The 23,531-nt window shown below is 54.4% G+C and overlaps 2 protein-coding genes across 5 annotated transcripts in view; one reads left to right on the forward strand and one right to left on the reverse strand.

Moving 5' to 3' along the window:
* LOC130875206 (SCO-spondin) overlaps positions 1-11,971 on the reverse strand; it is a 51,839-nt gene extending 39,868 nt beyond the window's left edge. The window contains exons 1-26 of the mRNA XM_057770971.1: positions 11,922-11,971; positions 11,517-11,699; positions 11,042-11,124; positions 10,720-10,899; positions 10,270-10,514; positions 10,084-10,183; positions 9,285-9,443; positions 9,113-9,192; positions 8,636-8,788; positions 8,159-8,330; positions 7,785-8,025; positions 7,364-7,508; positions 6,352-6,469; positions 5,540-5,715; positions 5,233-5,460; positions 4,924-5,089; positions 4,483-4,720; positions 3,285-3,474; positions 3,085-3,179; positions 2,614-2,870; positions 2,181-2,315; positions 1,088-1,284; positions 874-1,001; positions 676-785; positions 208-357; positions 21-114 (exon numbers count right to left, since the gene is read on the reverse strand). Coding sequence (XP_057626954.1) covers positions 21-114; positions 208-357; positions 676-785; positions 874-1,001; positions 1,088-1,284; positions 2,181-2,315; positions 2,614-2,870; positions 3,085-3,179; positions 3,285-3,474; positions 4,483-4,720; positions 4,924-5,089; positions 5,233-5,460; positions 5,540-5,715; positions 6,352-6,469; positions 7,364-7,508; positions 7,785-8,025; positions 8,159-8,330; positions 8,636-8,788; positions 9,113-9,192; positions 9,285-9,443; positions 10,084-10,183; positions 10,270-10,514; positions 10,720-10,899; positions 11,042-11,124; positions 11,517-11,699; positions 11,922-11,971 — 4,073 coding nt within the window. The remainder of the gene's footprint in view (positions 1-20; positions 115-207; positions 358-675; positions 786-873; positions 1,002-1,087; positions 1,285-2,180; positions 2,316-2,613; positions 2,871-3,084; positions 3,180-3,284; positions 3,475-4,482; positions 4,721-4,923; positions 5,090-5,232; positions 5,461-5,539; positions 5,716-6,351; positions 6,470-7,363; positions 7,509-7,784; positions 8,026-8,158; positions 8,331-8,635; positions 8,789-9,112; positions 9,193-9,284; positions 9,444-10,083; positions 10,184-10,269; positions 10,515-10,719; positions 10,900-11,041; positions 11,125-11,516; positions 11,700-11,921) is intronic.
* Positions 11,972-14,493: 2,522 nt separating this feature from the next.
* Positions 14,494-23,013, forward strand: Znf467 (zinc finger protein 467). 4 transcript variants are annotated; one of them, XM_057787074.1, is made up of 5 exons: positions 14,494-14,932; positions 16,813-16,887; positions 17,507-17,620; positions 18,189-18,332; positions 20,656-23,013. In XM_057787074.1, the coding sequence occupies exons 2-5, from the start codon at positions 16,854-16,856 to the stop codon at positions 22,167-22,169; spliced, it is 1,806 nt and encodes a 601-aa protein (XP_057643057.1). In that variant the 5' UTR covers positions 14,494-14,932; positions 16,813-16,853; the 3' UTR covers positions 22,170-23,013. The 4 variants fall into 4 exon arrangements, with proteins under 4 accessions (XP_057643057.1, XP_057643069.1, XP_057643063.1 ...); XM_057787086.1 differs by having other exon boundaries at positions 18,219-18,332; XM_057787080.1 differs by lacking the exon at positions 14,494-14,932 and adding an exon at positions 15,213-15,301.
* The last annotated feature ends 518 nt before the right edge of the window (positions 23,014-23,531 follow it).

Consider the following 23,531-nt stretch of genomic DNA (forward strand, 5'->3'; position numbering starts at 1 on the left):
CTCCTGGGTATCTCACTCACCAGTTTCCACAGTCCTTTTGCAGCACAGTCCCCGGTGGGAAGAAACTGCCACCCCACTCACAGGGACAAGCAGCCAGGTCCACACAGGCTCCTCCTGAGAGCACAGAGTGTGGGATTCAGAACAAAGGATGTCCAGCCAAGGCTTGTGGCCTTTACCCAGCCAGAGTGTCCACCTCCAGCAACATACCATGAAGCAGTGTTCCCTCGGGGCAGAAGCAGCCCTCCACACAACTGATGGCCTGGCAGTGCCATCTGGTCTCGGGATGATGGTCATGGCAGGTGGGGGGACAGGTAGAGCCACAGGCTTCATATACCTGACCACCTTCACACTGTAGGGCTGGGTGGCGAGAAAGGAGACTCTGCTCACTGAGGCCCAAGGGAACCAGGACGCAATGGCACAGGCAAACCAGCTTTATTGACACCCAAGGAAAGCACAGGATGTATACTGTAGACCTTTGCCAAGATCCCCACCACTACCACAAAAAAAAAAAAAAAAAACCAAGATGAAGGATGCTGGCCCTGTGCATCAGCCATTCTCATGTTTGGTCCATTAAGAAGCATCTAGCAATAGAGAGGGCATTCAGTCCACGTTTGAACCTAAGTGATTTCAAGGGGCTGGACGTATGGCAGGATTGCGAGAGGAGGGCACACTCACGGCAGAGTTCCTGGCTGCGCCAACGCACATGGTGTCGGTGCCGGGCACACTCATGCGCATATGCGGCAATGGCTGAGCAGAGGCATTCACAGTCGCCCCCTGTGTCGCAGCTGTGGGTGGAGCCATAGACCGATCATACACCCCGCCATCTACACACACCTCAGCATGCCCATGGCACCCACGCCTCGCCCTCCTTACCCACAGGCGTCGTACACACACCACTCATAGTGCTGTTGCGGGGGCACCTCTGTGTGGCATGAGGCAAAGATTGGCTTCAATATCACCCCACAGCGGGCCTGAGCCCAGTTCACCCGGTGGGTGTTCACCTGCAGCACAGGGTGCTTCTGTGAGCCTCCCCTCTCCACTCAGCTATCACACCCCCACCTCCCTCTCGCTGCCCCGCCCTGCTCACTGAACAGGGGTGCGGCATGTCTCCTGGCTCAGGGCACAGGGGATTGAGACGCCAGGAATGGGCAGTAAGCTCTGCTGTGGGCTCCAGAACTCCTTGGCGGCTCTGCAGGTCGTTACCGGCATCACCATCGAAGTTTCCGCACAGCCCAGCCACACGGCTGTGGAAGTGGGGGGACAGCCGTACCAGCACCCGGGTGCCTGATGGCATTATAAAAAGTGACTTTCAGAGCCCTTGGCTGGGCGGGGGCAGAGAAACACATGGTTAGAACGGTCTCCTTGCACAGGTGCCCCCACCCAAAAGGTCTGATCCCCTCTTCTGAGGATAATGAAAGCACCAACATCTGGGAGCCAGCTAGGAACCAAGCTTCAAAATCCTCCAAGCGGGCCAGACTCAGGCGGCTTCAGGATGGGCTGAGAGGCCCTACTACCCTTCTGTGGAAAGAAGCTCCAGGCTAGTCCAGCCGAGAGGACAGGGTTATTTTGGTTTCCCTCAATCCCTCACTAACAGCCATATTTCTAAGACACCAACTGCTTATGTTTGGGTAGAGAGGTGTCAGCAGGTCTATTTTCACTTCTTCCTAAAACTTGGCATTTTCTAAATGTTTCTTTGCTGAGGCTGTCATGTTTGTAAAATGAAGAAAAACACAGTTATGAAACTATAACATAGGGACTGGAGAGATGGCTCAGTGGTTAAAAGCATCAATTGTTCCTCCAGAGCACCCACATAGCAGCTCACAACGATCTCCAGTCCAGGAGAGCCAGCACCCTCACATAGACATGCACACAGGCAAAACACGAATGCACACAAAATAAAAATAAATAATGTTTTGAGAAAGAAAATAGAACATGGAAGTTCCAACCACTTTCAAGTGCTGTGAGTCGGGGTGGTCACTAGGCTGGGGACACTTGACAGAGGGTAAGAGACAGAAAAGATCTTGGCCTGGCTGTCATACTGGAAATCTGTCCCTAGTGGGCTACCCAGGGTCAGTCTTAACCTCAGAGTTTTGCAGGTACCGGGAAGAAGAGTTTGGGGGAAATCCAGACACCAGTGCAAAGACCTGGTGTGGGCTAACGGCACCAGGGCAGAGTCTGACCTCCATCCCAGAGCAGAGTGAGACCCAGGCGTGTTGTCAACAGCAGGAAGAGGCCAGCATGGTGCAGGCTCAGTCCTGGGCCTGTATAGACTTTGGGGAGCCTTACACCCACTCCATTCACTGTTACTGCCTGGCCTGGAGAAGAGAGGGGGTGTTAAATTTAGCCTGGTTCCCGAGAGTCCTCCCAGTTACTTTTCCAAACTTTCTTTTGCTCATTTTTCTAGGTGACCTTGCGGGGGGGGTCATAAGACTTCTATGGGCTTTGATTTTCCAGAGTTCTGGATCCAACAAACCTCACCATAAGGACAACCAAACCCGGGGGAAAAACTGAAAGAGAACCTGGGTCCTGACCATGCCGAGGAGACGTGAGACTACCCTGCTGTGCCCCCCACCCTCTGGCAGTATCGCAGCTCTCCCTGATGGTCACAGCCACCTCTAAGCATGTGCACAACCATGCTGTCCAGACGCACAGTCACTGCCTTGGTGCAAGTGAGGCCACTGGCCCCACAGGGCAGGTTCTGGATGTAGACACTGAAGCGACCACTAGCCTCTCTCACGAGCAGGTACTCGCAGGCCCCAGGAAAGGTAAGGACCAGCCCATCGAATGTCACGTAGTGGGGAGCACCAGATGCCTGGCACCATCCACTGCATCGCTGACCTGTACAGTGCCACCGTTGGCCCTGGCACACACTGTGGGCAAGAGACAGGACAGGGCCATCAACAACAGGGACAGCCCAGACGGATCCTGAGTGTGGGAGATTCTAAAGGGTTCCCAGTGTCCTGACCACTCTGGATGTTCTGTCCCATCCACCATTCTAAACCCTTTTAGTGAAAAGAGGCATGGTGTCTGGGGATTCAAGGGTCACAGGGTCATATGGTAACAGGTGATTGGAATTCTGCATACCAAATGTTGCAATCTTCCTGGATAGTAGCATTGGGTGGGTACCACTGTCCATTGTGACGACATGGACACAGATCTGGAGGCACACAGTGCCTTTCCTGGGTGGAAAATGGAAACACTGTTTTGGACATCTAGACATCAGTGCAGGGTTCTTGTATAGGGAGAGCACCTGGTTGCCCCATGGGTCCCCTTCCCAGCCTCACCAGCAACACGGTACCAGGGGGACAGACACAGCCATCAGTACTTCCAGCCAGACAGGAATGGTTGGCCCTGGGGCTGTCACAGGTGAGAAGGCAGGCACCAGGGGCATAGACGAGCTCCTGGGGGCAGAGTGTCTGCTGTGGAGGGCAGTGGTGGGCTGTGCAGTTCCAGAGGCCCCTCTCCTGGCAGATGCTGTAGAGGATGGAAGATGGAAGAACCAGGCCCAGCATGGGATCTCAGGAATCTAGATACTGAGGACTCCTGCAGATATTTGGAACCCCTAATGCCTGGTAGGAACCCAGCCCTAATTCTAAAGACTGGAACAGCTCAGTTTCTAACATTCCAGTCTCTAGCACAGGAGGGCAGGCTGTTCAGGAAGCCCACATGTCCGGGATCCACAATTCCCCTCTGTCCAGCTCCAGTAGGGCTAGTCTCTGAACTCTAGAATGGCGCAGAGATACTGACTTCCCTAACGTGATGACTAATCTTGACTGTCAATTTGATGACATCTAGAATCCGCTGGCCACAAGTCCCGGGGCCTATCCATAAGGATTTTCTAGATTGCGTTAATTGAGGCGTGAAGACCCACCCTGACTGGGCAACAGCATTCTACCGGCTGAGATCCTGGGCTAAATAAAGAGGATAAAGAGGGCCAAGCACCAGCATCCATTTCTCTCGCTGCTTCCTGGCTAAGGATGCAGTGTGGCCATGACTTCCCCACCATGGAGGACTGTGTTTCCTTGCACAGTGAGGCAAAACAATCACTTCCTCCCTCAAGCTGCTTCTTGTCAGGTGTTTGGTCACAGAAGCAAGGAAAGTGACTAAGACATTTACAACTTGTCCAAGTAGCAGAGGGGATCCACTGAGGTGCCCTGGAGCCTACGTCTGCCTCCTTAGGTGTAGACCTCATCTTTCCTTCTCTGTAACAAACTGTCTATATATCTGAGCCTCACTTTTCTCATCTGCCAAGTAGGAATGGCTTTCACCTCCCACACTTTATTAGACTATAGCTAGGAAGTAAACTCAATGCAATAGGTAGTGGGCATGAAAGAGCTCCCTGAAGCTGACGGTGCCCCCGCACTGAGGAACTATTAGCACCCTGCCATCCCTCCCTGGCAACCCACGGAGACCACGTAGTAACACAGCCAGCCATTCTCTCAAAAGTCCTTCTTCTTCATGTCCAAAGGTGGTGGTTCTTACCAGTGGCTGCAGTCTTTCTTGGCGGCAGTGTCACCAAAGGTGTAACGACGGCCTCCAAGCTGACAAGAGCACATGCTGGGAGGCACACATTGACCCTCGAGGTCCCACAGCAGTCCCGGGGGACAATTACAACCAGCCACACAGCTGCCAAGCTCTTTACACTCTTCTGGCTCCCCACAATGGTGACCGCATACTGGGGCACACTCCTGGTATTCCTGCCCACCAGGACACAGGACAGCTGGGCACAGGGATACATGCAAATCAGAAGCTTAGCCACACTGTCTAGACCTCAAGTCCTTGTATCTCTACAGGAGGAAGGTGCCTAGCCACAGTCTGGTAAGGAAGGAGTTCCTGCCCCGTCCAACTTTCCCCAGTTGGGGGTGGCGCTGGGAGAAGGAGGTGAGGAGCCCAGAGTAGGGCTGACTGGGCTGAGAGACTCACGGCACAGCGACTCATTTCTCCAGTGCAGCAGGACACCCTCCTGGGCACAGCGGCGTGCATAGGCAGAGAACACAGAGCACAGACAGTTCCTGCCAGGGGCACAGCCACACACAGCCTCCAAGCACCGCAATCGGAACGGTTCTCTGTCTATTAGCCCATGGCACTCCTTTGGGCAAAAAGAAAGGGGACAGTTCTTTCTTCATGGATTCCATTCCCTTGGGAGTCCATTGCTCCCCCCCTGTGCCCTTGACTCTTTCTTGCAGTTTGGATCCTTGATCTTACAGGCAGAGGAGGGGAACACCCTAGTACCTGAAAGGTGGGGCCATGCAAGATGGCACAGGTTGCCTCTGCGAAAGTGAGGCGCTGGGAGTAAGTGCTGCAGGAGAACTGTGGGGTGTTATCCATCGAGGGGCACCTTTCATCACCTGACACTTGGAACTTGCTAGCAAAGGCGGTGACACTGATCTCTATGTCTCCAGTCGGTGTCAGGAAGTCATCCTGCTGTTTCCAGGTAAAGGTGCCACACAGACCCTGTACCTGAGCCGTGGAAGACATATAAAAGTGAAACCCAGTCTTACTTAGCCTAACACAGACACTCATTGGCCTTTTTGCATACCTGGTAGGCATAATGGGGTTCCAGGGTGATGTAGGCTGCAGGATCATCCACTCCCCAGAGAACCCAGGCCCCAGGCCAGCGCAATAACAAGAAAGCAGAGGAGGCACGGGAAACATTGAAGCCCTCAGCACCAATCCAGGGCAAGCCTACATCCTGCCCATCCACCAGCACAGCTCCTAGAAGAGAGAGGCCTGACCATGTAATAGGGAGCCTGTGGGAGGATGGGGTTGCAAGAGGGGAAAGATTTGGCAAGATGGGAGAGCATGCGTTGGGGTGAAGGGATGTGGGAACGACTCCAGTGACCCCTGGAGGCCACTTGTTCTGCCAGAGACCACTATAGCTCAAGAACACACATCATGATGCAATTTTGCACATCCCTCTGTTTGTGTGGCCAGTATGTGGGAGGAGCTGGGTAAAGGGAGTCAACAGCAGGCCAGGGCATGGCAGAGTTGGAAGGACAGTTGCTGGGAGGGGCCAACCCCAGCAGCTCATTGCAAGGCCTTTCCAACTCTTATAACTGTGTGACTTGTGTTTACTTCTGAAGACCAGCAGAAGCTGCCTTTGAGATAGTGTGTCTGCCCCTGAGATAGGAGCACGAGGCACTGTAGGCAGTAAGTTTAGTTGTGGGAATCTGGAAGGGATGGTTACTGAAATTCAAGGGGGGTGTATGAAGGGCAGGCAGGGGGTAGGCCTGAGTTTGCAGAGTAAGAACGGTGGGCAACAGGTCCATTCAGCACCCTGAAGAAGAAGACTGCAGAGACTCCCCAGGGAACAAAGACCCTGCACAGCCCAGGCAGCAGAGTTGACGCTACCTGAGTATCTGAGCTGAATATGGGTATTCCCCAGGAAGACAGAGAGGGCGTGGAGGCAGCTCCCAGTGTCACAGGCCCCATGCTCCAGCGCGACCAGCAGCTGGTCTTTTCCAGAGTCCTGGGGTAGACAAGGAGGTAGAGGTGTGTAGAGAAGCCGTGAGGAAGCCTCAGTAGCATGATAACCGCAGCTCCCACCAGACACAGGACTGACATGGGCAGATGGATGTGAGGGCATGCGAGGAGGTTTGTGTGACTGCATGTTTGTGTGTGCATGTATGCATGTGTGTGTGTGTATACATTGGAAAGGGAAGATCTCCATCTTTCCTCCCTATGGTTGTTCTCTATCTGTATACATATAGATATATGTGTACACATTTGTTGAATTTACACACACATACATGGCTGTGTGTATGTGTGTGTGGTCTGTGTGCTGGCATGTATCCTCCATTTCTGTGTGCATACCTCATGTATCTTTGGCCAAGTGAGTGGGGAGACAGCTGCCCTGAATAATACACCAGCTTGTTGACCCTGCACTCACCTAACTTCCTCACCCCACTGTTCCCCAGGCAAGGAGGGGACGAGGACAAGTAAAGGAATTGCAGTGGTCCAACACTAGAATTGAGAGACCACCGATGAGCCCTCAGAAGGAGTGAAAAGACGTGGTGTGTGCTGGATTCTTTCTCTGCCTGTGATAAGTCCAGTGTTTACATTTGTAAAAGGAACTATGAAGATGGGTTTAGTTCTGTGGCCTTAGATTAGGGTGGCCAATTAGGAGAGGTGGGGACTAGAGGGGATGGTGTGCCTGTGTGTGTGTATGTGTAAGGTGCCACGGCAGGGGAGGTATGCAGGCAGTCATTCTCCTGCCAGCACTGCTGCCCATATTTCCTTGCTAGGGACTATATGTTTCACCTATTGCTTTAATGACTTGTTTCCAGTCCTCTCCCCTCAGAACTCCCCTGTAAGGGCCCCCACTCTGACAAGATCCTCTTCCTGAAATAGGCTCTCTGCTCACCTGCACCAAGCTGTAGTGGCAGCCTGCATTGCCCCGGAAGGAGAAGCTCCGCCCATCAAAAGTGAAGTAATGCCCGTCACCGCCCACTGCACACTCAGCAGGGCACAGGGCCTGGGCACAGTGCCAGCGGCCATCCTGGCATACGCTAAGAGCAAAGAGGGTGGGACAGTGCACTGTGGCATCGGATTCATCCCAGAGTGTGGAGCTAGGCATGACCTACTCCCAGCTCAGTGTTTTTTTTTTCTTCCTGGCACACCCACCACCATTGGAACTGGACTATTAATCATGCCAGAAAATGTCACAGGTCATTGGGTGGGAAAGCCCCAGAATGCACTGGTTATTTGGAGGAGCAAATCTCAGAAACAGCATAAATAAAAGCATCAGAGAGAACTATGTGGCCCACCAGAGCCCAAAGACCCACCAAGGGTTGCACTGCTGGTTCACAGTGTCACCAGGGGCGTAGCGCTGGCGCCGGTGGTAGCAGGGGCAGTGGGCAGCAGGCACACAGTGGGTACCATCCCAAAAGAGGCCGGCCGGGCACTCACAGCCACTCACACACTCTTTCCCACAAGAACCCTCCTCTCCTTGGGCTACTGCTGAGCAGCTGGGTGGGCAGGATGAGACACAATCAGAATAGAGCTGCCCCCCTGGACACAGGCGTTCTGTGGGAACAAAAGTGTTCTGTGAAGGGCTGGCTGTGGAAATCCAATAGGCCATGGGAGACAGCCAGGGGGCCCTCAGGAAACCGGTCACTCCAGGACTTTGGTTAGCTTCAGGTGGGCAGACCCAGCATACCACAGAAGCCAGGCTTCCTCCAGTGCACATAGATGTGCTGTCTGGCACAGGCCTGGGCATAGTTGGCAAAGGTGGCACAAACAGCTTCCTGCCGCTCCTCTGGGTCACTGCCTGCTCTGACTCCAGCACAGTAGGCAAAGAGGCAGGTCTCATGGTACTCATCCGGGGGAACCTGTCGGGAAGGGAAATCTTCAGCCAGTAAATGACTCTTCCTCGCCAACATCTCCTGCCTCCTCTTCCTTTACATCCCAACTTGAAACCAAACATGGTAAGTGCTAGAAGGGGCCTCAACGGTGACAAGAACAGCCATCTTGTTCTCAAGAGGTAAAACTAAAGACAAAGAAGGAGTGCCGTGACTGATGACCCAATGCAAGTGATGGCGGGACCAGATCACCCAGCTGGCACCTCTCTATCATCCATCAGTGCCTACAGAACCCTCCCCTCCAGAGCTGGTCACCACCTCCGTCCCACCCATACCTGGACATGGCATTGCCAGAACGGACCCTCCAGCAATTGGTGGCATATATCCTGGGCTTGAGCTTGAAGCTTGCCCGTTTCCAAGCCTGTATGTGTACCTTGCAGGATGCCCTCACAGCCCTGGGCCACCTCCACTGCATCCAGACACTCGGGCTGAGGACAGAACCAGGCCAGGAAGCAGCGATGAGAGATATTAGTCAGGAAAACAGGAACGTGATTGCTGCCCTCACAGTTACCTCCACCTGCCTGCCCACCAGGCCTCCTTCTGGGCTGCAGAGGTTGCAAAGTGACAAGCCCAGCCCAGAGCAACAGGAGCCAGGGTCAGTCAGTCCAGACAGAGCTGGTCAGTCGCCACATCAGGGAGGCCCCCAGGGTGGTCACCACACAGCAATTGTCAGGCTCTCTATAGGTCCTGGAACCTGTGTGCACTTCCTGAGGACCCCAGGAAAATAGCGGGCAGGCGGGAAGCAGTCTTACCTCATAGCCAGGGAGCCTCCATGAATTCCCAAAGGTAGCAGCTAGCATAGCCAGTCCCCCTTCTGGCTCCACAAAGTCATCTGAGGAAGTTTGAGGCTAGTGCTAGATCTGGAATCCTTTGTGTACTCCCCTGACCCCGTCCACCAGCCATACCAAGCCACATCTTACATACCCTCTGGCCGGCCATTGTAAAGCCCACAGAGGCCCTGTGTCTGTCCCCAGAACTCGTGGTCCACGGAAATGGAGATGGAACTGGACCTGTCCAGTCTCACAACAACCCCAAGGCCTCCAGAGAGCACCAGCCAGTCTCCCTGCCACTGCAGGCTCATCCCTGGGAACAGGACAGGGTCATTCAGTTATAAGGGCCACACTCCCATCTCATCACAGCAGGGCCTTAGCTGACTAGGGAAAGAATTCACACAAATTTACAAGCTCTGCACTGTGGTTTTTCTGCTGTGGCTGCTATCTTAAGAGAGTAAATTATAACACACACATACTATATCCATACCACACATATACTATACACACATTCCACTCACAGTACATATACACATACAATACACATACCTTATACATAGTTCATGCACCACAACACACAACATATACCACAAACCTCACATACACACATACCACACTTCTACACAGACAAAACATGCACTTTACACATACACTCTGCCCACCCACCCGTATCATACAGACACACGCACACTTCACCCCAACCTCCTATCTCAGCCATGATGATACTCTTACGAGGCAGGTGGGGGAACTGAAGCTCAAGACAGTTAAACAGGGTGATTTGCCCAAGTCACAGCTGAAGGCAGACGGGAGTGAGCGAGCCAGGCTTATGTCTTCCTGACCCTTAATTTTCAAGTTTCCCAACAGTACTCGGGGGTCACAGCAGCTCTGCCCCAGCCTGACAGCCTGCCCTAAGGAGTGGGCAGAGTACCCCAGAAGAGGGAAGGAGCCCTCACCATGAAGAAGTCGAGGCTCCCCGTCAGGCACCGGTTGCCCCTTCACAGAGACCTCTCCATCTTGGATCAACACCTCCTCAGAACCCATCATCACTCGAACCTGAGAGTGAGCAGTGGATCAGAAGTGTGACTCCTCTCCCCACCATGACCAGACGTTCCCTGGGGTCATCTCTCTCCCTTCCTCACCAGCCAGCAGGACCTAGGCTGGGGACAGTGGACCCTAGGCCGGAGGTGCACAGCCCAGGTGGAGTCCACAGCACCAGCTAGCAAGTAGGTACATTGGCCCAGGAAGTGGTAGTGACGCCCGTCAAAGGTTTGGTAGTGGAAGCCAGACCAGGTGGAACAGATAGCCGAGAGACGCTGTCGCTGGCTCCAGAGCTGGGCTACAGCTGCTGTCAGGGGCTGCAGGGGGGCTTCAGAGGAAGTATTGCCTAAACAACATACATCATGTGTGAGTCTCTCAATGCAGGGACAGAGGAGAAGGCACAGTTCCAGGCACACCAGGAGGTATAACAGCCAGGTATGGTCCCTCTGGAGGGACCACAGGAGTAGCCAGGGCTTGGTGGAATGGCCCAGAACTCTTAAGGGTGACAGTCTGGATATGCCTGTCTCCAAGATTGGAGGCTACAGACCCACCTGGGCGGTGCTGACCAGAACAGCTGAGGCACATCTGGGAGCTGCTGTCCCACCAGCTGTGTCCCCAGGGTTGGGCACAGCATTCTTCCAGGCTTCCTGCTGAAGAATTAGCTGAGCCCGCTAGAGGTTGGCACTGCCGTGTGACAAAGCAGAGGTCTTTAGGGCTGGCTTCAGCAAGGGCTGTGGTAGAGAATAGGGCACACCCAGCCTGTCATATGGATGACCTGGAGAGCCCTACCAGACCTGCTGCATCACAGATGGGCTCGCCTTCACAGCAACTACCCCAGAGGGTGCCATTCACCCATCCAGTTCGGGTACTTACCATCAGTACAGTAAGGACCGCCCCATCCTGGACAGCAAGCCCTCACTGTTCGGTTCCAAGTCGCAGGCCGGGTTTCTGGGGGTCTACCCCCACCATACAGAAGGAAGCAGGGAAAAGTGTTAATGTTTAGCCAGGTCCCACCACAAGGCAAGACCTAAGACCTTAGATCTGGTCAACTACCCTGAGGGGTCCTATCAAGTAATTCTCACCTCCTGACCTTAATTTCTTCAAGTGTAAAGCAAGAACGAATGCTGGGAAACAGCCCGGGCAGAAGGACTAAGTGTCCCACCTCTCCTTGCCATACAGTGCCCACCATGGGGCCCTCTCATCCACCCATACCATCTCTCTCCACCCTTCCTAGAACCCAGTTTCCCAAATGCCTGCCACACCAGTTCCTCCCCCACTCTCAGGATATCCTGCCGTCACTTTTTCCTTTCCTGCCCGGCAGACAGCCCAGGTTCTGACCCTCACTCACTTGTAGATAGCACAGAGCCCAAGTGCTGGGGGCCTGGTAAGCCCCACATGGCCACTCCAGGGCAGGTCCAGACGCCAGCCTAGGCGGATATAATGATACAAACTGGTGCAGGGTACCAGGTCTTCCTGACGAGGAGTTACTTCCTCTTCCACATGGATGGTCTCTATCTGCTCACACCACCGCCTGTCCGGGGATAGGGGTGCACAACTACCAGCACTGTCCCCTCTGTCCCAAGAAGCTCTGTACTACGGATCCAAGCCCTCAAGGATTTCTGGGAGAGGTACTTGAAGCAAGGGGGAGGCTAAGGTGGGTTGAAGTGGTGAAAGAATAGCCTGGCATCCCGGAGGGTACCTAGGCATGGGGTGGGGAGGAATCTTATCGGGGGGAGCCCCAGGAGCTGCTTACCCATTACTCAGAGCCCATAGCATCCCAAAGAGAAGGGCAGGGAGCAGCATGGCGCCCCACCCCAGGTCACCTTTGGGAGGACCTGGGGCTTGGACTTAGGCGGTGCTGCGGCAAGAGACCGGAGAGAATAGCACTGGTCCCTAGCCCCACACTGAGGTTTGATGCAACCTGAAGGTCAGTCTGTCCAGGACTCTTCATAAAGGGAGATTTGATTCCAGCTTCTTGCCGCTGGGTACCAGCTGCCCAGAACCAGATTGGATCTACCTACAGCGTCCCTTCAGATGCCAACTCTCCCTGGAAACAGGCCCCATAGCACCCCTTCCAGTGAGTGTGTGTGTGTGTGTGTGTGTGTGTGTGTGTGTGTGATTTTGAACCCCTCATTTTCTACTCTTCCAAGCACTACCACAAATGAATGCTTGAGTGTGGTCAAACATGTTCCCTTTCTGGGCGTCTGCTTCCTTACCAATAAAAACTTCAGGGACTTCCCAGGGGTACAGAGATGGAACTCGATAAGCTCTTTGAACTTACAGGTGTGAAGATTATTTTTTTCTGAGAGAGGGTCTTCCTAGCCTTTAAAAACTGCAGGCAGGGCTGGAGCAGTGGCTCAGTGGTTTAGAACACTTGCTATTCTTGCAGAGGACCAGGGTTTGGTTCCCAACTCCCACACAATGGCTCACAACCATGCATAGCTCCAGTTCCAGGGGCTCCAAAGCCTCTCCTGACTTTAGCAGCAACAGGCACACATGCAACAAACATCCATATATAGAGGCCAAACACACATAGAATAAATCACTGCCTTTGTAACAGTGTTCTCCGTGCTCTTTCCTTTCCCTGTTCCCTCTCAGGCCAGGTGCACAGGAAGAGAGAACAGAATGGCTGGAGCACCCAAATATGTGGAGACAACCTGACAAAGTAAACCTTTTCCTCAGTGGGGTCGGGTTTTCTTTTTAGGATGTTTGTACAAGGTGGTTGGGGCCATTTGGTCACCTGAGGGGTTTCTGAGGGTCCCAAGGCAGTCAGAAGACTTAAGGATCTAGGAAGACGGCAAGGGGAGAGGGGTGGAATAGGACTGGGAGCCTGCTCTCCCTGCCTCAGATTGGAGCTGAGTTGAGCCGGACTGAATAATCCCAGTGTCCGGTTCGGTTCAGAGGAGGCAGCTGCAGGCTCCACAGGCAAATCCTGGTTACATCCTGGTTACCAGAAGACCTCCAAGGCCACTGGGATCTGAAATTCTGAACCCTTTCATTTCATAATGAAATGAGGTCCCACTGGGTATCCTGGACGGTCACCCCACCTGGTACATTACAGCTAGTCTGAGTATTCCTTCTTCCCGGTCTACCATTGGGTCCGAAACCAAAAGATGCCCCAGTACAGCCAGTCCCTCCATTTGCTTCCAGATAACTAGTGTTGGTGCCTGTGAGCTGAGCTGAGTCCTGGGAAAGGTTCAGGGTCTGCATGGGCACAATGTCCCTCTAACTTCTCTCGCACTCTCACCTGGCCACTGCTCCTTCGTATCCTAAACACATGGACTGCAGTTCCCAAAGCCCATTCTTGCGCACACAGAGGGACACACACTCTGCTCCCAAGCAACCTGCAGTCAGTGAGCATCCAGGTATTAGAAAAGCCTTTTGCATCTTGAGTCCCAGGACCTCCCAATCCTTCCTGTCTCCATTGCTCCAGACCTCCTCACTCTAACCAGCTGCAAAAGTTGAGGCCTGCCCTGCTTCATTCCTGTTAAGGCCAGCCTTGGGTCGCTGGCTGTGTCACCAATCCTTGTGACAGGGGGCCATAGCCGGGGACTTTGTCCTGTCCACAAGGGCCATTCATCCGCCTCCTCTTCTCAGATTCTCTCCCAGCTCTGTTTTGCAACTTGGCTGACAAGGGAAGCTTGGACTAGGGAGAAATATAACTTGGGCAGGCAGGCGGAAGTGGGAGCCCATGGGAATTTGCAGAAAGATCACGGGGCATGAAATAGCCTCTTGAATTTTAGTTTCAGGACGGGAGAGGGGTGATCTCAGTAGTAGAGGTGGGTGGGTAAGGTCCCGGAGTACGTGCATCCATGAGCAAAGACGGAAAGTGTTAGAGGTCTGGGGAGAGGGAGTCAAACCTAAGATTTTCTGCCCTTGGACCCCCTCCCGAGCCTCTGCCCCACCTGCCCCGCCCATCCTCACCCCCTGCAACCTCAACGCCTGCCCAGCAATCTGTCGAGGACTCGGCTCAACTTCTCCCCATTTTGTACTTTGTGATCCTTCGCTCTCAGCCTGGTCCCTAGTCCTCAGCCCCGTCTCGGATCCCGTTCTCCCGTCTGGGTGGATCCTGGTGGAGTTTCCCTAACCGACTCTCCCAGTCTCAGCCGGCCAGACAGTCTCCCGTGGGACCGCGGCTATACCAAGTACTCGGCTGGCACTGTCGATTTTGAAGACAGCAATGCATACATTACTCTCCTCCCCAAGAAGGCCCCCTCCTCTCCCAGCTTCCCCCAACTCTTCACCACCAGCACTCCGTTCGGCGCTCCACCTTTCCCCAGCTCCTCCCTCCTAGGCTGAGAGCACCCTCCCTCCTAGCCCGAGTGCCCTTCCTCCCTACCCTCCTCTTCTCCTTCTCTCCCCTCTTCCCTTCCCCGGTCCTAAGCTCCCACTTTCCATCTCTCCCCTCCGGGCATCTTGCCTACAAACCGTCACCTGCACTTGAGCCTATTAGCGCACCCTTCCGAGAAGGGTCTCCTGAAGACCCCTGGCCCCTACCTCCTTAGCCTGGTAGCCCGGGGCAGAGCTCCTGCTTCCCAGGTTCCTCCCCCATCATCCACAACGCTGCCCCACACCCTCTCCCTCCGCGTCTTTCCTTCCCCTCCCCGCGAAGTTTCAGGGCTGTCAGTCCCGGAGTCTTTCGGGCAGCCCGCACCCAAGCTGCAGGCAGCGGGCGCCATTGTGCATACGGCCGCCCGGGACCGGAGGCCCGAGCGCCTGGGTCCCCGAAGCGAGCCACGGCACATAGCCACAGGAGCCCGCCAGGTAAGGACACGGGAGGCTCCCGGGCAGGCATCTCCGCCAGCCACCGAAAGGAGCTTGGCAGACGCAGCCGGCTCGCGGCAGGTGACAGCCCCAAGGGAAGGGGCGCGCAGGCGAGAGTGTGGGGGAAGGGCGGGGGTCAGAGGAAGCAGGGTCCTGGAGTGAGGGAGAGACTAGGAAACTGGAGGGGAGGGCAAGGACTGTGGGAGCGGCCCCGTGGGAGCAGGTGGGAAGGGGGAGGGAGGGGCCTGCGTGGAGGATCCCGAGAAGGAGTAAGGATTCCTCGGGATAGAGTGTAGGAGGGGTCCAGCACCGAAGGGCAGGAAACAGGCGCAGGGGATGGGACCGCTCCGGAGCCAAGGACGCTGACAGGTGAGCCTAGTGCAGGGCAGAGGGCTGGGACCCGGAGTGACTCCCGGGGATCTAACGGGAACGGGGATTGGGTGGGGGAGTCTGGTCAGGAGGAAAACTCTGGAGAGGGTGAGAAGTCAGTAGGGAGCAGAAATGGGCACCGGGGCCAGCGAGAGGGGGGTGTGTTGGGAAGAAAAAGGGATGGGGAGGGGCAGAGCCAGGGAGTAGGTCCAGAAACCGAGAGGTTAGCTTGGATTCCCCTGGGGTGGGGGGCGTGAGACTGGAAGCTAGGGAGCAGACCGGGAGGGGGAGGGGAAGAACAAGGCTGGGGACGGGGAGGGGAGGGAAGCGGAGCCGGAGCTTGCAGGGTAGGCAGAGGGGGAAGGGAGGCGGGGGCCGCTGAGGGGAAGGAGAGCTGCAGGAGGGAGGGAAGCAAAGGGGAGGATGGTTGTGGGGGAGGGGGAGGGAACCGAGGAGAGGAAAGAAGGAAAAGAAACCCGAGTGGGGGAGGAGAGGGGAGGGGCAAGCGAGTGGGGGAGAGCAGCTGAGACGGGGAGGGCGGGAGTTGGGGGAGGAAGGAAAAGAGGAGGGGGGGAAGGAAGGGAGAGAGTGTGCAGCCCGGGAAGGGGGTGGTGCACCGAGAACTAGGCGGGCGGGCATAGGAGGAAGGGGGAGGGGAGCGCTGCCCAAGAGTGCTGGGGAGGGTCAAGGAAGGCGGTAGCTGCTGAGGGCCTATTCCAAGGGGGCCCCAAGGGGTTGACCCGGCGGGTGCGCGCAGGGGAGGAGCCAAGGGGGCGGGGCAGTAGGAGGAGCCCCAAAAGCCTGCCAGATTTGGTGGGGAGAGAGGGCGGAAGGCTGAGGGAGAGGGGAGGGGCAGAGGGAAGGCTGCCAGGGAGGGGGGAGGGGAGTCTGCTGAAGGAGGGGCAGAGAACCGGTTGGAGGAGGAGCAGGGAAGTGCAAAAATCGGGGAGTGTCCTGGCCTGGTGTGGGGGTGTCCTAGCCTAGTCAGTCCTATGGGGGTTGTGTGACTTTGAGGTAGAGGTTTAGGGAGGGGAGAATCATTTATTACCTCTGCAAGGACTCTGTTCAACACCACCCCCAGTCACCCTAAAATGACACTACACCCCTAAGGTTAGCTTCTGTTTCACTAGCTCCTGCTAGAGGTTCCATGTGAAGTTTCCCACTCCTCACCTTGGTCTCCTACCCTCTATCCGGAGAATTAAGTGGTCCCTGTACTTCCCCAGGCAAAGACACAGTGGGCGATGAGCGCCTGCTGGTGGCCTTGGAGAGGGTTCTAGAGGTTTGAGTGTAGGTGGGGTCAGGGGGTGGGGTCAGGGCTGCCATCTGCAGTCAGTCAGCGTTTGCCCGCGGCTCCGTGTCATTGGGTACCCATCTTAAGAAGTTTCTGCTCCAGATGCAGTTTGCCCTGAGTCCCCTCACCTGTACCTGGGACATCACTTTGGTGCTCTTAGGAATAGCTGAGACCTAGGCGAAGACCGACAGGAAGATTCTGAACAAGGCTGTCTTTTTAGGGTCTGTGACCTGACCACCTAGGAGAGCCACTCCTGTGGCCATGAGAGAGACCCTGGAGGCCCTGAACTCCTTGGGTGAGTGAGGACAAAGGAACCAGGAGGGTGGGGGTTGCTAGGCATACATTGTGTAAATGCAATCTTCAGGAGTTTACAACCCTGGGCCCTTGGGGGTCTGGAGAGGCAGATACCTTTTTAGGTAACCTTGTGTCTCTGTCCAGACCAGCATGGTTATACCAGACTGTATTCATGGAATCCACAGAGCACTGGCGGCTAGAAACAACAAAAAAGCTTACTACATTTATGTATTTATTGTGTTTATCTTTATTACGTGCACACGTATGGAGGTGAGAACAGTTTTCTGAGTTTGTATGTCCTGCCATGTAGGCTTTGGAAACCAAGTGCAGATCGTTAGCTTGGTGGCAATTACCTTTACTCACCAAGCCATTTTCCCCAGTCCAGCACTGGAATTTAATTTTTTTCTATTTCAAAATATTCTACTTTTCTTCCTCCCCCCTCTCCCGCCTCAATTAAAGGGGTTGAGGTTAATAACTGGCCAGGCTGCTGGGGAGCTTGGGCAGTCCTTTGTCCATGCAGACAACAGATATGCTCCTTCCCGTGCCAGCTGGGAAAATGCCCATCGATACCAGTTCAACACCAGAAGCTTCATTTGAACTCATCCCTCTGCCTATAACAGGATTCTCAGTGGGACAGCCAGAGATGGCTCCCCAAAGTGAGTCCAGCAATGGGTTCAATAATGCCCAGGAAAAGATATCATCCAGGGAAGAGGGCACGCGGCACTCATGCTCAGGTAAGTGGGGACAGTGGAGGTCTTGGGAAAGAATATTCTTTCTTCCACGAGTCATCTGTCAAGCACCTACTCTGTGCTAGATACTTTTCTGGACATTTGGGACTCCTTAGGCACTAACTAGACCTGGGTGCCTCCCTTCATGAAGTTTAATCTGAGAGGGGGCAGCAGTCAGCCAGCAAGAAATGCAAACACGGTAAAAGCTGTAAACTGCCTTAGAAGATAGAAGGGGCTGGAGGAGGGCTAAGGCAAAGTGAGAGGAACCTGGGTGGCTGCAGGTGGGATAAGACAGGAATGCCTAGATCTAACCTGTGTTACCCTAGAAATAGGAGGCCTAACTGCTCAGGTCAAAGGTCTTTGCTTACTTTCACCTCTGCATAAAACACACAGTCCAGAAATTCCTCACGGTTGTGGCTCTTGTCCACCCTTAGTACCTGCTTTGGCCACTGGGAATTTGCCTTTGCAGGTATGGTATATGATAGGGTTCTTTAGCGGGGGTGGAGGGATAGAGGTGGGAGTTCAGGCTTGCTTCCTAGTCCCAGTGGGAACTGTCTTCTGTCTGATGTTTCAGGAGTCCTTGGAGTATCTTCTTCTCTTCCAGGGCATGAGGCCCCTGGCCAGAAAGAAGGCATCCACACAGAACAAGCTGAAGCTCCTTGCATGGGCAGCCAGGCTTGTACCCCACAGAAGACTGAGCCTGCAGGCTCTGTCCCAGGTGAGTCTTCATGGTGTTCTAGAATCAGGCAAAGGGAAAAGGGACCAAGCAAGTTCCAGAGCTTCTCTGGGAGATGGAGATTGCTGTGCTCATCCAGGCCCTGTTCCCTCTCCTCTGTAGACTTTCAGAGCTCCAAAGGCGTTTCACATCTGGGGATAGCGGAATGGGAGCAGAAGGTACCAACAAGAAGTACATCTCACTTTAACCCTCTTGTAGAGGTCCCAGCTTCCTTCATCATCTCCCCTAGTTCATACACGCTGTTGCTCTCTTAGATTTTAATCACCACAAAGATACAGGGCATTCGCTGCCTCTCCGCTGCATGCTCCTCTTGCCAAACCTCTGCTGATCTTCATGGTACCAAGGGTCCCAGTCTGTAGCCCATAGCTCATCTCTCCCATTCCTCAAGCAGTCTCTCCACGGCTCTACCCATCACTTCTTCCATTCTTCACCACTTGCTTGAGCGGCATCACTTACCCAACAAGTATTCATTTAGTGCCTGCTGCAGAAAGATGTCGAGTGTAGTGGGAAAAGACAGGGCATCTAGCTGCACAGACGTGGGTTGTGCCCTTGCTCTGCACTGACCTGTTGAATGCTCTTGGGGGTGGGAAGTACTGTGTTCGCTCCAGGGGTAGTTTGTTAGCCCATCATCAGGGTGACAGTAACTTCATGGCTGGTATGAAGCTTTATGACATTGCATACACGCTGCCTCATCCATAGTTGGCCTCAAATAAATGGTTACCGAGCTGATTTTTGTCAGACACATAAAGACACTTTGTTATTGGACACAAAATTAGAATTCAAGATGTCTCCCATCCAGAAGCTAAGATGTAGCTGGGTTGCTGTTACTATGAGGCAGAACAAATAATTAAAGCAACAATACATGGCCACAAGATTTTTAATTAAGCACAGAAGCTAATATTAATGGGAATTACTATAGGAATTTATGGTAAAGGATCCCTATGTGCCGGATGCATCAAAGTGTTGCTTTTTTATACTGCACTGTGAGAGAAGCGAGGATTTCAGCTGTTGGGTGGGGGAGGGGAAGACGTTCTTGGAGGAGAAAGGACTTCTAGGCTGGAAGCAGGAAAGGTGATGTGTGTCAGGTTGAAGAGCATCGTAGAAAGACAAAACCTCACACCTGGACAAAGAAACTGGGTAGGTGTGCGGGCCGCTCTGCAGCTAGAAGCTGTTGTGATTCTGGAGCAGAGGAGTGGCGTGGAGAAGAGAGAGGTGACATAAGAGGGTAAGCAGACAGTGATTTGGAACCAGTGAGTTCGAAACCGGGAGTGAACGCAATCTGTGTGTAATACGATCAAGGCTCAGGCTATGACAGGCTTTCAGGGCCAGACAGCACTCAGATCATGTGGCTCACCGGCTCTCAGGCAAGAGTCACTGGGGCTGGTGGGGGTGGAGGCTTTAAAGGAAGAGACTGGATTCCTCTGCACACGTGGATGCATTTTGTCAGAGTTCCCGAGGAACTTGAATCTGCCCTTGGGCTGAAGCTCCCCTTGAGGCCTGGAGCTCCCTCTGTGCTTCTCCTAGTAGCTGAACACTGACCAGTTCCCCCAGCCAGCAAACCCCAGTCTGTCACCTCCTCCTTTCCTAGTGCCTTGTTCCTGTAAGCTCCAGCCACTTTCATAATGGGACTTCCCAGTCCAGTAGATCAGGAGGAAGGGAGCTGAGTAGTGGGTGCCAAAGGGAACGGAGCAGCACAGGGAGCATTTGAGAAGGCAGGAGTGTGTGTGTGTGTGTGTGTGTGTGTGTGTGTGTGTGTGTGTGTGTGTGTGTGTGTGTGTGAGGGTGCCTGGTGCTTAGGGAGGAAGCTAAGGGGGAGGCACCCAGGTTCCTTGGCCATCCTACTTCCAAAGGTTAAAGTTAGCTGGGGAGGAGGCCTTTGAAGGTCAGCTGTTTGGTTGTTACCAAACTATAGCCAGTTTGAAGGGCACTCAAGAAGGGCAGCTGAACTGGGGATGAGAAACTACTTCTAGAAAACCTGCCAGCCATGATGATGGGGGCAGCCTCTGGGTGATGGAAGCTCAGGGAAAGATTGGGACAGAAGCGGGCAGCAGTGCAGTGGAGCAAGGGAAAGGTGTCGACTAAGATTCAAGAAAAAGTTCCTGAGTGGGGGAACTGGCCAGCCTGAGAGAAAGGCCCCAAGAGGGGCAGTGTTGGCCAGCAGCATTGGTTGAAGAGGGAACAGGAGGACTTTGGGGTTTACTGATTCCCAGGAACTTTGTGTGGGGTACAAAGAGGAGCCAGACTGCAGGGAAATGAATGTGCCCGTGGATGGGCTTTCAAACAATTTTTTTTAATGATTTCTCAGGGGAGGAATGGATGATTCGGAAGGTGAAGGTTGAAGATGAGGATCAGGAGGCAGAGGAGGAGGTGGAATGGCCCCAGCACCTCTCCTTCCTTCCCAGTCCTTTTCCTGCTCCTGACTTGGGTCACCTGACTGTTGCATACAAACTGGAGCCGGGGACTCCGGGATCTCTAGGTGGGCTCGCGCTGTCAGGGTGGGCTCCGATACCTGAGAAGCCTTATGGCTGTGAGGAATGTGAGCGACGTTTCCGGGATCAGCTAACTCTGCGGCTGCATCAGAGGTTGCACAGGGGCGAGGGTCCCTGTGCCTGCCCGGATTGTGGCCGCAGTTTCACGCAGCGCGCCCATATGCTGCTGCACCAACGCAGCCACCGCGGCGAACGTCCCTTCCCGTGTTCTGAGTGTGATAAGCGTTTCAGCAAGAAGGCACACCTGACCCGCCACCTCCGCACACACACCGGCGAGCGGCCCTACCCATGTGCTGAGTGTGGCAAACGCTTCAGCCAGAAGATCCACCTAGGTTCTCACCAGAAGACCCACACCGGAGAGCGGCCCTTTCCCTGCACCGAATGCGAGAAGCGTTTCCGCAAGAAGACACACCTGATCCGCCACCAGCGCATCCATACCGGCGAGAGGCCCTACCAATGCACCCAGTGCACACGCAGCTTCACACATAAGCAACACCTGGTGCGGCACCAGAGGGTGCACGATGCTGCTAGTCGTACTCGGTCCTCTACCGACGCTCCTGCCTCACCCCATTCTCCCTCCTCGTCCCCTCCTGGGCCTAAGCCTTTCGCTTGCTCCCACTGTGGCTTGAGCTTTGGCTGGAAAAAGAACCTCGCTACGCACCAGAGTTTGCATCTCACCGAGGGTCGCCCTTTTGGGTGCGATGAATGTGCACTGGGCGCCACCGTAGACTCCACCGCCACAGAACCCTCAGCCTGCGCTCCCCACGCTCCTGACTGTGGCCCAGGTTCGGGGCCTGCGACGCCCCAGCGCACCACCCCGGGTGAGCGCTCCTTCTTCTGCCCTGACTGTGGGCGCGGCTTCGCTCACGGGCAGCACCTAGCCCGCCACCGGCGTGTACACACCGGGGAAAGGCCCTTTGCTTGTGCGCAGTGTGGCCGCCGCTTCGGCTCGCGGCCCAATCTGGTCGCCCACTCCCGGGCCCACAGTGGCGCCAGACCTTTTGCCTGTGCACAGTGTGGCCGCCGCTTCAGTCGCAAATCTCACCTAGGCCGCCATCAGGCAGTGCACACAGGCAGTCGCCCCCACGCTTGTGCTGTCTGCGCCCGCTGCTTCAGCTCCAAAACCAACCTGGTCCGCCACCAGGCAATCCATACCGGCTCCCGCCCCTTCTCCTGCCCGCAGTGCGCCAAGAGTTTCAGCCGCAAGACCCATCTTGTGCGGCACCAACGTATCCATGGCGAAGTGACCCTCCCAACCTCAACCTCGAACCTTTCGGCTCCAGTTTGGCCCAATTCCTCTGAGGTTGTGCCACCTCCAATCTTCTTCTAAGCGAAGTTCAGACCCTCATCCTTCCTTTCCTAACAGATTTGGGAGACTCATTTCTGGAGACTTCGTGGGCTTTCAACTTAGGTTTCTGCTGAAGTACCAGGAGATGTGCCATTGTCCTTTCCATAAAGTTGAGAAATCCGAAAAGCATACTTAACTCTTGACAGCCGAGACAGTGAACATGCGGAGATTTCCATGCATTGGAAATCGGGAGTTTTGGGGGATCAACTAGATCAGGGGGAGACTGAGCAGGATATTTCTTTCAACCTAAAGGGAAAGAACAGTTATTTATGTACTTGAAGTTCATTAAAGTTCAAATCTGAAGTTCCGGGAACTGTTAACTGAACCAGGGGTGGGAAGCCTGACTGGTCCACTTACTGCCATCTCCAGCCACAGGAAAAGACCCTCCCTGTCATCCCAGGGAAGTTAAGCTTAACTAGCTGGTCTTCCCAACCAATATGTAATATGCCCAGATGCCAAACAACTACCCTGGTTCCCTGTGCGGGGCGTACCTGTGTATGTGTGTGTGCACGCTGGCGCGCTCAGGAGTTTGGCAGGAAGGAGTGAGGACTAGGAGAGGTAGAGAGGGCCCAGCATTATTGCTGTCGGTGCTGGGACTCTGTGCTACCTGTTTGCAGCCTGTTGAGGGGCTTCAGGTGCCCTCACCTGTACCTGTCTAGGAGGTAGGAAAAGAGGCAGTACTTGAACAGATCGTAAAGGTTGTTTCTGTGTCACACTTTGCAGCAGTGCTCCAGGTGAGGGGGGCTTGAGCCTGGAGGCCAGCAACTGGACACACCCAAGTGGGGGCAGACAGAAGCCCTGGGACTGGCTGACTGGCTGGCAGTGAGGGGAGTAACAGGGAGGGTGGGAGGGGGGTAAGTTTGGAGAGAACGATTTTGGATTTGACCTCTCCTGCCTCATGGGGGACTTAGAAGGAATTGGTTGCTCTCCTAGAACTTCAGTTTCTCATTAAAATAAGAGTTGGTGTTGACCAGGGCCGAGACTCCTTTCTATCCTATTAGTGGATGACTAACACCACCCCAGCAGCTGTCTCCTGGATGCTAAGCGCCAGGACTGATGGGGAGCCACTGATGTAAGGATCCTTCCATTGCAGCTTACCCGGGCCTCGGGTCTGCATTGCTGTTGCCGTGATAGAACCCTGACCAAAAGCACCCTGGGTAGGAAAGGGTTACTTGTCTTACACGTTCACATCACAGTTCATCATTCAGGGAGGTCAAGGCAGGAACCAAAGCAGAGACCAAGGAGGAACACTGTGTTGGCCTGTTCTCATTGACTTGTTGAGCTTGCTTTCTTAACATGCTACCTAGGGGTGGCCCTCCCCATCAATTGTTAATCAAGAAAATG

This window comes from Chionomys nivalis, chromosome 1 (genome assembly GCF_950005125.1).
Source record: "Chionomys nivalis chromosome 1, mChiNiv1.1, whole genome shotgun sequence".
NCBI classification, from domain to species: Eukaryota; Metazoa; Chordata; class Mammalia; order Rodentia; family Cricetidae; genus Chionomys; species Chionomys nivalis.